The 13,699-nt window shown below is 38.0% G+C and overlaps 1 protein-coding gene across 2 annotated transcripts in view; it reads left to right on the top strand.

The window, feature by feature from the left end:
- PLPP4 (phospholipid phosphatase 4) overlaps positions 1 to 13,008 on the top strand; it is a 97,756-nt gene extending 84,748 nt beyond the window's left edge. For both annotated transcript variants that reach the window (XM_073354964.2, XM_078853864.1), the window contains exons 6-7: positions 4,198 to 4,368; positions 9,921 to 13,008. In XM_073354964.2, the coding sequence (XP_073211065.2) occupies positions 4,198 to 4,368; positions 9,921 to 10,120 (371 nt within the window). In that variant the 3' untranslated portion in view covers positions 10,121 to 13,008. The remainder of the gene's footprint in view (positions 1 to 4,197; positions 4,369 to 9,920) is intronic.
- Positions 13,009 to 13,699: the final 691 nt, after the last annotated feature.

The raw sequence follows: 13,699 nt of genomic DNA, 5'->3' as shown, positions 1-13,699 counted from the left end.
AATAAAAAGGTTTAGATTAAAGAAATTAAGGAAGAAACTCCCATTTTTTAAATTGCATGATATATGGAAAGTAAGACTGTTCCTGCATCCCCTCATAATGTACAAATATTGAGACAGGCACCCAGAAATCTGTTTTTCTGAATACCAGGTGAATTTTATATTCTCAAAGCATTAATAAAATATAGGCGCTGACATTAACATATTAACATATTTTAATTGCTGTTTTTTTCCCTTCAATGTTGGTCGTGATCCTAAAAGATGCTAAACAACACCTCGCTGGAGTTTTCACTGTGGGAAAATACGTTGCTCCCCAGACTAAAATGTAAATTGTGTTTGCTGCTTTTTTCTGCATTGGAATTGTCTTTCAAACCACAGCAATTCTGAATACGAGTAGGGGTGACCTGAAGACCTACATTACAAAGAGCGATTGCTACTGCACAAGGGTACTTCTCAACTGTTCAGACGCTAGGTTTGGAAAATCAGTACAAAATTCAGATGCTTATCCAAACCCTCTGAACTGCTAGGGGCTGCAAATCTCACAGGTGGAGGTTTGCTAGTGAAATTTATTACATTTTGTGCTTCCAGATGGATTGAAGGAAATACCATTGTCAATGTATTTCAGCTTTCCCTTTTGCAGTCATGGAAAGAACAAGGAGGTGGAAAGGCACACAGAAATTGTAGGGTGAGGGGGGAAAGGAGAGACATGAACAAAAAGTAAACCTACTTTTTTAGTATTATTTCAAAAAGGGAATCTAATTACATTTGAGTGGTGGTGAACATCTGGGTCAGATTCTGTTTTATACCCTGCTAGTCCATCCTATTATTACACATCTCACTTAGCTCATCAAGTAAAGAAGATAAAAAGCATGCATCAAGTTAAGACTAGCTTTGAACATGGGAGGAAACCACCACAACATGTCCTCTAGAGCAGGGGTTCTCAAACTTTATTGCACCACGACCCCCTTCTGACAACAAAAATTACTTCACGATCCCAGGAGGGGGGAACTGAAGCCTGAGCTTGCCCAAGCCCCACTGCCTTGGGTGGGGGACCAAAGACCAAACCCCACCGCTCTGGGAAGGGAGGCCAAAGCTGAAGCTCAAGGGCTTCAGGCCCAGGCAGGGGGCCTGCAACCTGAGTCTTGCCGCCCAGGGCTGAAGCCCCTGGGCTTTGGTTTCGGCCCTGGGTAGTGGGGCTCGGACTTCAGCCCCAGACCCCAGCAAGTGTAAGCCAGCCCTGGCAACCCCATTCAAAGGGGATCACGACTCACTTTGGGGTCGTGACCCACAGTTTGAGAACCACTTCTGTACAGATAGAAGGATGTTGCAGTAGAAAGATACCATTTTTATACCCTTTTTGTGGAGCAATAAAAGACTTTGTTTTCCAGTGCTGTCTGTTTTACTATCCATTGGTTTGGGCACTTTCAGTCTATACCCACATTCTAAAAGCTTTTTTGAAATAATAATTAAAAAGTAGGTTTACTATCTGTAGGAGACCTTTCACTGTGATGGAGTGCATTAGACATTTACCTGGGTTTCAGAGTTCACTTCCCACCTTCTTCAGCCAGGAAGAATGTAGTGAAATCACCAAAGGCTGAAGGGGGCTATCCGAAAACTAAGTGTTTGGTGGCCCTGTTGGATGCTTAGTATGCATCCCATCTCTATCTGCTACGTCTGTTCAAAAGAGACAATTCATTTGTGAATTTAAAGGTGAAAACAAGTCTTCAGTAACTACATTCAGTTGTCTGCATGGTTGAAATGTATGAAAATGCTCCACTGTGGTATCAGCTAAAATTGACCATTCCATAGATTCATCTGCAGAACACAAAGGTAATTACTTTATTTCATATTTCATTTAGCGATGGAAAGTATGTGAAGAAGGATATTTGAAAGCTCTAAGCATAAGTTTAGTAAACAAATCTGGGCTTGATCCAAGATCAATGAGAGTTTTGCCATTGAATTCTACGAGAGTGGGATCTGTGGCTTTTATCATATGAAGGTGACCAATTCATGTGTCAATAAACGAGTAATGCCTAGTTCTTACAGTGACAAACGCATAACAGATGTCACAGGGAGGTACACAGGTAGTTCTTTATAATTATTTTTATTAGGTACCCCATGAATATTCAGGACTCCATTTACTTACATAATGGCAGTGTATTAATTAGACTGTTTTTCACTAGACACATGCATAAATCGAATTCGAATCATAACCTCAAATCAGAGTGAAACCAATATATTTAAGTTATGTGGAATTATCAATGAATTAGTTGCAACTTCCTTCATTTTCTTAGAGAAGGTACTCAGCAATTTACAGGATTGGGAAATGAATATAAGGATCTGATCTGACACTCACTAAAGTCAGTGGAAAGACTCCCATTGATGTCAATGGGCTTTGGATCAGATGTCTAGAGAGCAATCTCTGCTATCGTTCCTACAGCTGGTCCTTCCAGACCATAGTTAAGGCTCATAGGTGAGCCTCTCTGTGTTACTCTGTGTTTGTACCCTTTTGTGGAGCAACAAAAGACTTTGTTTTCCAGTGCTGTCTGTTCCACGCCTTTCATCAGCACTACATTTACTACAACAAATGTTTAAAATGTATAAGATACATATTTTTATTAAAAAGTAAAAAAAACTTTTTTACTGCCCAAATCCATCACCAGCTATCTGGAATGTGAACAGCAATCTGTATAAAAACATTCAGTATATAGAAACTTGGCATTTGGATTCTGTCATAACTGCTAGCTAAGAATGTGATATAGAAGCAAGTAAATGGAACCCAATAATATCTTTTAAATATATCAAAATATCTTTATATAAGTGAATCCTTTTACACCATCAATCATGGACTTTCCAGCAAAGGCTCCAGTTCATCAGAACCCTTAACCTTGTGCCTAAAGTTAAGCATATGCTTATGTGCTTATTGGAACGGATGCCATAAAGCAAAAGATAAATATGTAATACTGGATAGGAGATCTGGCTTTTCCGGAGAAAAAGAGTTCACTGTTAAAGAAAACTTTACTGAAAAGATTTAAAAAAAAGAGAGAGAGATCACAGTATTCTGGGATTTGGTGGGTTATGTGTGAGCTGCACATCTTTGAAAGGCAGGTGGATTTATTCTGAAGTATTTACTCAACCTCATTACCTTGTATTAGTGTATAGATGTATATCACAGATATGGAAAGCATGTATTAATAATAGGCCCAATCTTGCATGGGACCGAGTACCCACAACTCAGAACTTGTAGGCTTGAGCCTAAGATTTGTAATGTCACTATTGCCTTTTAACAAAAAACATTTAAAAGTCAGCTGTTAGGAAGGTTAATTTTTTATAACTAAAATAGCCAAGATATATCAATACTGTTAAGATGAAGGCGGGGGTTATTACTGTGCAACCTTCTCAATTATTGTGTGTGCAAAGTTTACAGGGGTTGTCAATGGGCAGACAATTGGCCAAATCCGAACTCAGAGATGACCTGTGCCTACCAATAGTGGGGGGACAGAGTGAGGACAGCCAGTTTCAGTGGTGTTACTGAGCATGCTCAGTTCTTATGAGCATGCTCGGTACTGCCCACGCAGAAAACCTGGCGGGGCACGTGACTCCCACATTCTGCCCCCCCACACACACACACACACACTTTGCCTCTGTCCGGACTGCCAGATGCTTTTGAACAGACCGCAAAATCTTTGTATTTACTTATTATTATTTATTATTATTTTATTATCATCATTGTTATTGTTATTATTTTTGTATTATTTTCTCTGGAGTCTGGACCTTGATTATTCCTTGACCGAGAAATTTGGACCTTGACAGAAAACAATAGATTACTCCGGTTTACACAGTGGATATGGGCCTGAGACTAAAGAGTGCTGTGTGCCTCCCACCAGATACTCTACACCCGTGGCTCCCCAATATGGTCATTACAGTTTATCTGGGTTCAGGATGCATGGCCTGTGCTTTGTGTATCCTTCTGGTTCTAATGTCCGAAAACCTAAAAGGACCTTAGGACCAGGACCGTGTTGCAGTAGAAAGATACCTGTCATAAAGTCATAGAGTTTAAGGCCAGAAGGGACCACCCTATCATCTAGTCTGACTCCTGTATATCATAGGCCTCTCACTTCTCTGTTAAACCTCACAGGATCACACTCTTACACCAGTTGTTAATTACATGATTCTGTAATTTTGTGTTTTTCTTCTCAGTTGCATTTTCAGGCCTTGGCTTTACGACCTTCTACTTAGCTGGAAAGTTGCACTGCTTCACCGAAAATGGCCGAGGGAAAAGCTGGCGGCTTTGTGCAGCAATTCTGCCTCTGTATTGTGCCATGATGATTGCCCTGTCACGCATGTGTGATTACAAGCATCATTGGCAAGGTGAGTCATGGTGATACCTTTCCTTTTTATTATCCTTGTATTTCTGCAGTGAGAGCTCCAGGGATGGAGTGGTTATAGCTTGTTTGACTCGCTGCTAGTTCTAGGCATCATTTTAGTTCCAACAGTGTGTGTGAATATGACGGGGCCCAGTATATCTGTGTGTTTTTATATATGATTGAATGCATATAAGCATGTTTTGGCCCATTACTGCAGAACAGAAAACTACAGGACTCTTTCTGAAATGTTACTAGGTGGATTGTGGCATCGTAAGATATATAGTATAGAATACGGATGGTGACAACTTTTTCCCACGCTCAAAGCTTCATGTCTTACAACTTTTTAGTAGAACAGATGTTTGGGTAAAAGGCTACAGTCATAATGGCTTTGGAGGAATGAGAACCTCTGTTTCCAAATTAATCACCTAATTTAGTAAGGAAACTATATCATATTCACACCATGTCCAATAAAAAATAAAATTGATTTTCCATAGCTTCTGGCAGATATTTTTGATTCCAGTATTTTACTTCAGAATGCACTAATTCTCAGATGTTAGCTGGGGGGATTTAATATGTACATTGTACCAGTGTATGTTCACTAAGTTGCAACTGCAAATTAAAATATTCAGAATGTATTTTATCATGACATGTTCTTTATTGCAGGAACATGCAGTGCTTTCCTAATTCTGCAATCAGATCTCAGAGTCAGAAGATCTTGCCACTGTCATATTAATTTACATGGAATAAATGGGTCAAAGGTCTTAACATAAGCCAGTCACTGTCTAACATTAAACAGTCTTAAACGGTTTTTGCTGTATAGAAACCTGAGCCTGCTTAGTACCATGGCAAACACACCATTCAAAATCATTTAAACCTTTTATTAAAGATAAAGAAAAGTAGGCAAAACGGTTAAAGCATTTGAAATGTAGAGTATTAAGTAAGGCTTTCATTTTAACAACACCCCTTGTTCATTTTCCCTTTAGCTAGAGAGAGTTTTGGAAGGGAAAAAAACCCGTGTTTGACAATCTTTTAGATGGTATTAAAGATAGTAATAATTGTCCTTTTGGGTAAAAGAGAAGAAGTTAGCTGAGATGAGCTGGAGCTGTTGCTGCTGCTGTTGTTAAAGTCCTATTTTGCTTATTCTTAGAGGTGTTTAGGATTTAGCTCAAGCAGGTAGGGATACCAATGTCATCTGAATCCCTCCCTCTGGCCCGATCTGGTCAGCACATCCCTCAGGATTAGGACGAAGAAGGCCCAGGGTCCCAGGAAACACTGGGGATGGCCGCCATGATGGTGCAGCTCGCTCCAGTAGCTTCGTCTGTGCTTTCTAATTTCCCCCCCCCAAAGTCTTTCTTTAAGGTTCCCCCCAAAAAGGGAGGGATGGGTGGAATAGCTCATGCCCTCATTATTTTGTTCCTAATATAAGACCTAATATCCGACACACCAATTGCAGTTCATTATAATCCAGTTACATACCTTTTGTCTTTACCAAGCATGATTTTGACATAGACTGTGAATTATATCAGTAGACTTTTCTGTTTTGACTAATTCTGAGGTTATTTTTATCAGGTTTTTTTGCACCTGTTCCCATTAACATTTGCTATTATAGGTTATTATGACATTTTATGAACTTTCACATATCCTTTACAATTGAGCTCACAATTAGAATAAATTTGTAAGACCAATTATCATAATATAATCCCCCTTTTTTATGAATGAATTCCGCCTGGTATCAGACATTTGTTCATAAAATCACAGTTACTAAGAAAAACCTTATTTTATCACAAGCATATAGGGGGGGAAGGAAAAGAAAAAGGTACTCGATTATAGTGTAATTTGCATTATAGGGTTGCAAATTTCTTATTCCAAAACTGGGATTTACAGATGTTACTTGATTAAATGTTACCAAAATTGCAGTTAAATTTTCCAGATGTTAACAACACTAAGAACTCAAACTCACTTAATTTGTAGCTAAAACTGGTGCTGTTATATATTTGTAAGATATTGAAGAACAAACCAGTTCTTACCATGTCTTTGTCTCTATGCCCTGGATGGGTAAAGATGGGGGTGTGTGCGAAATCCCCTCTTTTGCCACTTACACAGTTAAAGCTATACATTTACACAAACCACGAATATTTTAGGCACTAGTGGTTAATCTTGGACACTTGGAAACAAATCTTTAGTCCTGATGGTGTTCTTACCCAAGTTTGTTGTCTCCTTTTAAAAGAAGCAACAAATTGATGTTTTTTTGGAACTACATTTGCATTTCTGAGCCCTTTGCAACACCCAAAGAGAGCAAAAACAAAACAACAACAAAACATTCAGAGAAATCACCAAAAAGTTTGGTGTTGCAAGAGCCCTTCATTCTGGTGGCTTGATATTCAATTCACAGTTAGTGTAGTAGCAGCCCTGATGTTTTGTTAACAAAGAGGGGTTACCCAAGAAGTTATTTCAGGAAAAAAAAGTAAAATCTGCGCTTTAGCAACTTAACCTTCAACAATTTAAAATGGCAAAATTGAAGTATTTTTGCTTTTTCTTAAAAATACGTTTTTCCTAAACCTGCAAAATTATTACCAATCATTGACACTACAGACCTCAAAATAATAATTTAAAAAAATGAAACAAAGTGTTTGTTAAAGAAATTTTAAAAATTAAAAACTTTAAAAATGGTTTGCTTTGCATGCTTATCTCAAACAACCTCAACACATTTAAGAATTTTAAAACAAAACATGGAAAAGTGGGTTTATCCTATTCAAAACAAAATTTTTCATTGTACTTTTTCTGATTCGAAAATTTAAAATATCTAGTCAAAATCGATTTAGATGAAACCATATTTTCTGACAGAAAAAAAATTTGGTCAAACAATGTTGACCAGCTGTACAAGTAATGTACAGTAAAATAGCAACAATTTCAAGTGTAGACAGTCATTTTTATAGCAATTTATTGACAAGACATTTTAAGGATGGTGGAACATTCTAAATCAATGAAGAAAAATAGAAATTAAATTTTAAAAAATTCAGATAACTACTTGAAATTGCAGACTAATTATTTCGGCAAATTCATGTGCATAGAGATAGATATGCTGTGGAATGTAGTATTAAAACTGTGCGTGTCCGTGAGAAAAGATTCAGTAATTATTCTCTAGCTTGGTCTATGCATGTTTGCAGTGTGTTTTATCCTGCCAAGAGCAAGAATTATTTATGGACTAAAATATGTGCTGTGAGGCAGATAATTATGATGTGTTTTATATGTTGTGGAAATAGATTACACCCAAGGGGTTACCACTATGTCCATTACAGCTGCATATGTTTGTCTTTGAAGCTTAAGTAGATGATGCTGAAAACTCAGCTGGCTGCTTACAAACCAGAGATTATTCAGGCAGCCATGTTATCCTGCAAGTGACCTTAGCTCTTACTTGAGAAAACCGCAGTCTCCAGGGAGGGGCGAGTCACTCTGTAAAATTTAGCATTGTAGCTCAGCCCCTGTCTTTTGTGCTCAGTGGAGGCAGCCAATTGTGTTAAATTATTTATGGTGGCTTTGTGATACAGCCTTAACTGTCCAGTGGGGAATGAGCAAGGACTATCAATATACTGTACAGGACTTAGTGAACTGTAGGTGAAAGAGGAAATAGCATTACCTTACATTAAAAAGCCATAGAACGGAATCTCAGAATCAATATTATGAGCTTTCTCCGAGCCGCCTTCAGTTATGATGGAAAGTATAGTGTTTATTATCTTTGTGCTGGCATTAGTGAACTATAACAGATTAGCATATTCCATATAGAATCCCAAGTATATTGACTATTTTAAGACCCTAACTCAACACATGGCTTTCTCTAATCTGAAAAGATTCCAATGAATTTATTAACTAGATAAATGGAAATATATAGAACCGGAGTAAACAAGGAGTCTGGAACAATGTTCCCTTTCTATTGTTGGTAAATTAATTAAAAATAGTATTTTGCAAGACTGTCTCTACTAGGATCTCAAACTAAACACAGGCGTCTTCTTGGAGAAAACCAGACTGAAAATGCTTACTCTAATTTTGTGGAGTACGTGGGGCAAGATCAGCAACCCAGAGATCTAAAGCACTGCAGTCATGTGGTTAGTTTGTATTGTGGTAGTTTCCATGGGCCTTGGTCAGGATCAGAGTCCCTCTGTGGTGGATGGTGTACAAACATACAATAAAAGCAGTCCCTACCCCAAAGAGTGTATGAATGGCTAGATTGTGAAACACTTGGTCATACTGGTGAGCATTTACCCACACAAGAATGTACCCACACAAGCAATCTCTTTGACTTCCGTGGGGCTCTACATGTCAACTTGTGCTCACCAATTTAAAGGTTTGTACAATCTAGCTCTAATTAAGGAGATGTAACAGGTGGGTGTAGTGTACAGTATAGAGTAGTAGGAACACATGATTGTGTATCCTCGCTACATATAGCAACGTGTGAGTAGTAACAGTGAAGTCCATCAGAATACTCATGAGTAAGGTGCTACTTACTATATGTAAGACTGGCAGAATTGAGGTCTGAGTTATCAATCATGCCATATCAATAACCTAAAGAAAAGGTACTAATCTTCATAATTCAAAAGCCTCCAGGAAGGGTGAGCTCTTTTTTAAAGGACAGAGAAAGGACGAACACACAAGGTTTCCCAGCTGCTCTTGTTTGAAGAACCTGAGAGAAAGTAAAAATACTCATGCCTGAGCTGTAAAGTCCAATGCTGTCAGGAGAAGTTTGAGTCAAAAGGAGGTCATTATACTGCAACTAACTATGTTGATCATAGTGGAAAGGACATAACATAATTAACAGTGTGCTTGCAGCTCTGGATACTCTGGGAGTCCTAGTATCCTCTCTAAATGAAAAGGGTGCTGTTCTCTCATCTTCATCAATATAATGAGAGTTGCCATTATATTGACATTTTCCAGCAGGAGTTCCAATGTGATGCTATCGATTAGGACAGAGGGAATGGAGATCACTGTGATAGTGGTCTATAAAATCATGAATGGAATGAAGAAAGTGAATATGGAACTGTTGTTTACCACTTCACATAACAGAAAAACCAAGGGTCACCCAATTAAATTAATTGGCAGAAGGCTTAACACAAACATAATTAAGTACTTCACACAGTGAACAGTCAACATTTAGAACTGGTTAGCAGGGGATGTTGTGAAGGCTAAAAGTATAACTGGGTTCCAAAAAGAATTGGATAAGTTCATGGAGGGTAAGTCCATCGATGGTCACAAACCCCTGCTCTGGGTTTCCCTAAATCTCCAACTGCCAGAAGCTGGGACTGGATGACTGGGATGGATCACTTGAAATTGCCCTGTTCTGTTCATTTCCTCTGAAGCCTTTGGCACTAAATGGACCATTGGTCTGGCTTAAGATGGCCGTTCTGATATTCTTACTAAGGCCCCAATGCAATGTCACTTACACTGATAGAGAATCTTTCCACCTCTTGGATGCAGGCTTTAATTCCCCCCATCCACCCCCATTGATATTGGCTGTTATTTCAACACTAACATGCTTGATTTTTTGTTGCTTTTCCTACCTAGATGCTTTTGTCGGAGGAATCATTGGCCTAATTTTCGCTTATATTTGCTACAGACAGCACTACCCACCTTTGGGTAACATGGCTTGCCATAAACCTTACGTCAGCCTCCTAGTTCAGACCTCAACGAAGAAAGAAGAGAGACCTACAGCAGATAATGCTACCAGCCTGCCTCTAGAGGGAGTAACTGAAGGACCAGTATGACTAATAACTGTGTACAATGAACTTTTAGCCCTTCTCACATTCCTCCAAACTGGTCTCTTAACATGATGTTTCCTACAGTACATTTGGGCAGTGATTTTTTTTTAAGATATTCTTTTTCATACAGTAACATCCTCTTACTTTTAAGGTTCAGTTTTCAGTGCATACTGTTTTGTCCAGCTGTCTCTTTTCAGTCCGTTGCCAGAACAAAAAAAATCCAGGGAGGAGAAAAGTGTCAATAGAAGGAACATGCCAAATCCAGGCTAGTTAACTGCATAGTTTTGAATGAGAGGTATTTGAAGATACAGTCAATCTGAAAACAGTGGATGCTGTGTGATGCTGAGCACCTCCTAGGAAGCAGATTATCCTCAACTGTCCATGACTTCAGTGAGTGTTGAGTGTGGTCATCACTTTCAGGAGGTTTTCAGCAACCGCCATCATCAGCCCTTGGTCTATTTCTTTATATAATTTGATGTGTAAGCGGCAACTTCCTTCTGTTTCTGTTGTAGTCGTCTAACATAATAAATCTTCCACATGATGTTGAAGTGCTAGTTATCAAGTTTTGGCAGGGTTATTCTGAGCTGTTAATTAAACAGTTGCTGAAATGTATGAAGAGCAAGAGTCTGAAAAGAGCCAAGTCTATTCACATCCAGGGTTTTGGAGGATGAGGCTGACAGCAGAGTGAGCCAAAGCTGTGGAAATTGTCAGCTTGCAATAACATATGTTCATAGGCTGGATTAGAAACTGGATATTAAAATATTAGCATTTTTTTCTGAGAGCTCGTGCAGGAATTATTTTCAAAATTGAATGAAACTGCAGCAACTCCCATGGCATACAACAAGCTGCAATCTTAAAAACAAACAAGCAAAAATCCTAGAACTGCACAGTTGAAGAAACACCATGTTTTCTGTGAATCTCCATGTGCCACAGCTGTCCTGGTAGAACTGTCTCTAATGTCTCACTCCAGCATTGGTTGTGATCTTAAGGAATGTAAGGACTTTGGTTCATCAGCACTGGTTTCACATGTATGAATGCTTCAGCCAGTTTCCAGCACTGTAATATGCCTGGCTGAATTCTGAGAAAAATATTCCATTTGCTCATTTCCCCATTTTCAATTCATCATATTGCTAAGCCTAGCATTTGTAAGGGTCATCTTGTTGCCTGATCCAAAGCCCATTAAGTCAATGGGAATCATTTCATAGTACTCCAATGGGCTTTGGATGCAGTGCAGAGGAGGTAACTATGTGTATGTCCAACCTATGTTAGTTAATTTATTTTTTTAGGTTCATGTTTCCATTCATTATTCATGCAGTATGACATATTAAAAACATATCACACTCCAGTGAAATGATGTACCTTTGAATGGCAGAATGTCAGCTTCCAGCATTTCCTTTAATAGATGGATTAGGAAAGAGCAGGTAAAATGTTCTAAAAATCACACTCTGACAGTTGAACATTTCTTGGCTAGATCAGCTCTTTAAGGTGATCATGACAGCTTTGATCAACAATATCCATTATGGTGCTTTAGACTGGAGGAAACCGGTGCCATAGCTACCTTATAACTAATGTGTTCCTGTTGGAATATGTATTGGCCTTGTAGGCGTTTTGTGATTCAAAAAAGCTGTGTGTCTCAGTGTAAAGGCTTGTCATTTATTTTTGTCAAAGGTACACTTTGTAGATTTTTTGAGAAGAGCTATTCCCTGATTGGCAACACTTGAATTTTTATAGAAGAAAAACAAGTTATGAATCCTTTTTCTAAATAAAAAAAATGCACGCAAAAGAATGCTGCCAAAGTCATTTAATAAAAACAGATACAAAATTGTGAAATATACATTAATAGGAAATGACCTTATGGAAAAGTCGTAGAAAATGCAATAGGGATGAGACCAATAGGGGATCCACAGAAATTAGGCCTGGTTTATACTGGTGCTATAGGCCCTAGTGTAGATAAAATTAGACCAGCATAACTGTTTTTATATGCCACTATAGCTTATGCCAGTTCCTCAGAATGACATAAATTAAACCAATATAAGCATAGTTATGCCGGTTTAACTGTATCCTCACTAGAAGGGTTTTCCTAGTTTAGCTTTACCAACAAAACCCAGCTGTAGTAGACCAATCATTACTCTAGAAACCTAAGCAAATGTAATAAAGAATTATCTCCTTGCTATAGAGTTTTTACACCATTCTACAGAATTCTAAATCAGGGATATAATTTTATATAGGATGATGAAGAAAACTAGCAAATTTATCATTTCTATAAATTTTGTAGGACTTTTCCATTAGCTTTGTCTTTTAGTGGAAAAACCTGGCTTCTGGCATGTATGCAAATATTTAAAAAATTCTTAAACTGAAATTGAACTTTTATTATTGAGATATAGTGCATTTTACACATTTTTATATAAATCTGGTGTATTCTTAAAAAATGAGTAGGGCCTCCTAAATGTGCTGTAAAAATCCCCACTATTTTAATGGACTTTGATACAAGTTAGCTATATTCCCCTTCTTAGTTGGGATGGGAAAGGCTGACACAGCACTTAGAAGAAACGCAACTGTGAAAATGCTGGAATATGAAATGTTGTGCACCATAATACTTATATTGCAAGATAAATGGGTGAAAAGGACTTTGCAATGCAGCAAAGAAAGTATTTTAATGGATGTAATTAAATTGAAAGTAATAAAACAGACCATGGAAAAGCTTTGATTAAGGTGTAATTAAAATTATGAAAAATGTAATAAAATGAAACTTACAGAAAAGGCCATAGGAGCTATAATTACCAGTACAAGTCAGCGTAAGGAAAGCATTTTTGTGGATCAGTGTATTTTAATTTCATGCTCTCTTAATGTGAAGGAAATGTAATGTTGTAATGCACCAATAAAACTGCACATGAATGTGGGTTTTTGTACATGTGCGTGTTATCATTTTTTGGTAAGGACAAAGGTCACCAATTTGGTTTCATTAGTAAACCATAACGAGTATTGCAAACCACCAGCCCTAAAATAACTGCAGTCACTTAGGAGCAAGGAACAGTTCCAAGAGTCAGTTACTTTTGGTATAAGAAAGGATCCGTCCCAGAATTCAGCTAGTACACATTATCCAATTTCTATCCAGGAAAAACACACAGTTTTAGATCTTAAAATCCGAAGTTCATCTCGGAACATCCAATCAGCTGAACTACAACATGCCTCTTTGTCTGTGAAGTTTAGAGAATTACATACTTCATAAAACATCGGATTAGTATAAGAGGAATAATAAACTGCTATGGAAAACTATGAAATAATACTGAAACCAAGAACATCTAAGAGTCCAGGTGAGAGTCAGATGAACTTGGAAAATGTCTGCGGGGGTGGATGCACGTCTCAGACTAGAAACAAATCTAGGGGTGTTTAAGCCATTTTTTTCACATTTTTCTTGACTGCAGATTCAGGTAGGTTCAGGAGCTCTGCTTTTTCCAAAACAGTACAATAAGCCCTTGGTTTCTAACATAGTGAGAATGTTTGTAATTTGTTAGGAGGTAGAAAATACTGTGTCAAAGATACAAGATAGAAATTAGGGGCCTGGTTCTGGTTTGACATTGGTAT

Source organism: Lepidochelys kempii, chromosome 7 (assembly GCF_965140285.1).
Source record: "Lepidochelys kempii isolate rLepKem1 chromosome 7, rLepKem1.hap1, whole genome shotgun sequence".
NCBI lineage: Eukaryota > Metazoa > Chordata > Testudines > Cheloniidae > Lepidochelys > Lepidochelys kempii.
The sequence above is the reverse complement of the archived record's forward strand: the minus strand, read 5'-3'. Positions and strand labels throughout refer to the sequence as shown.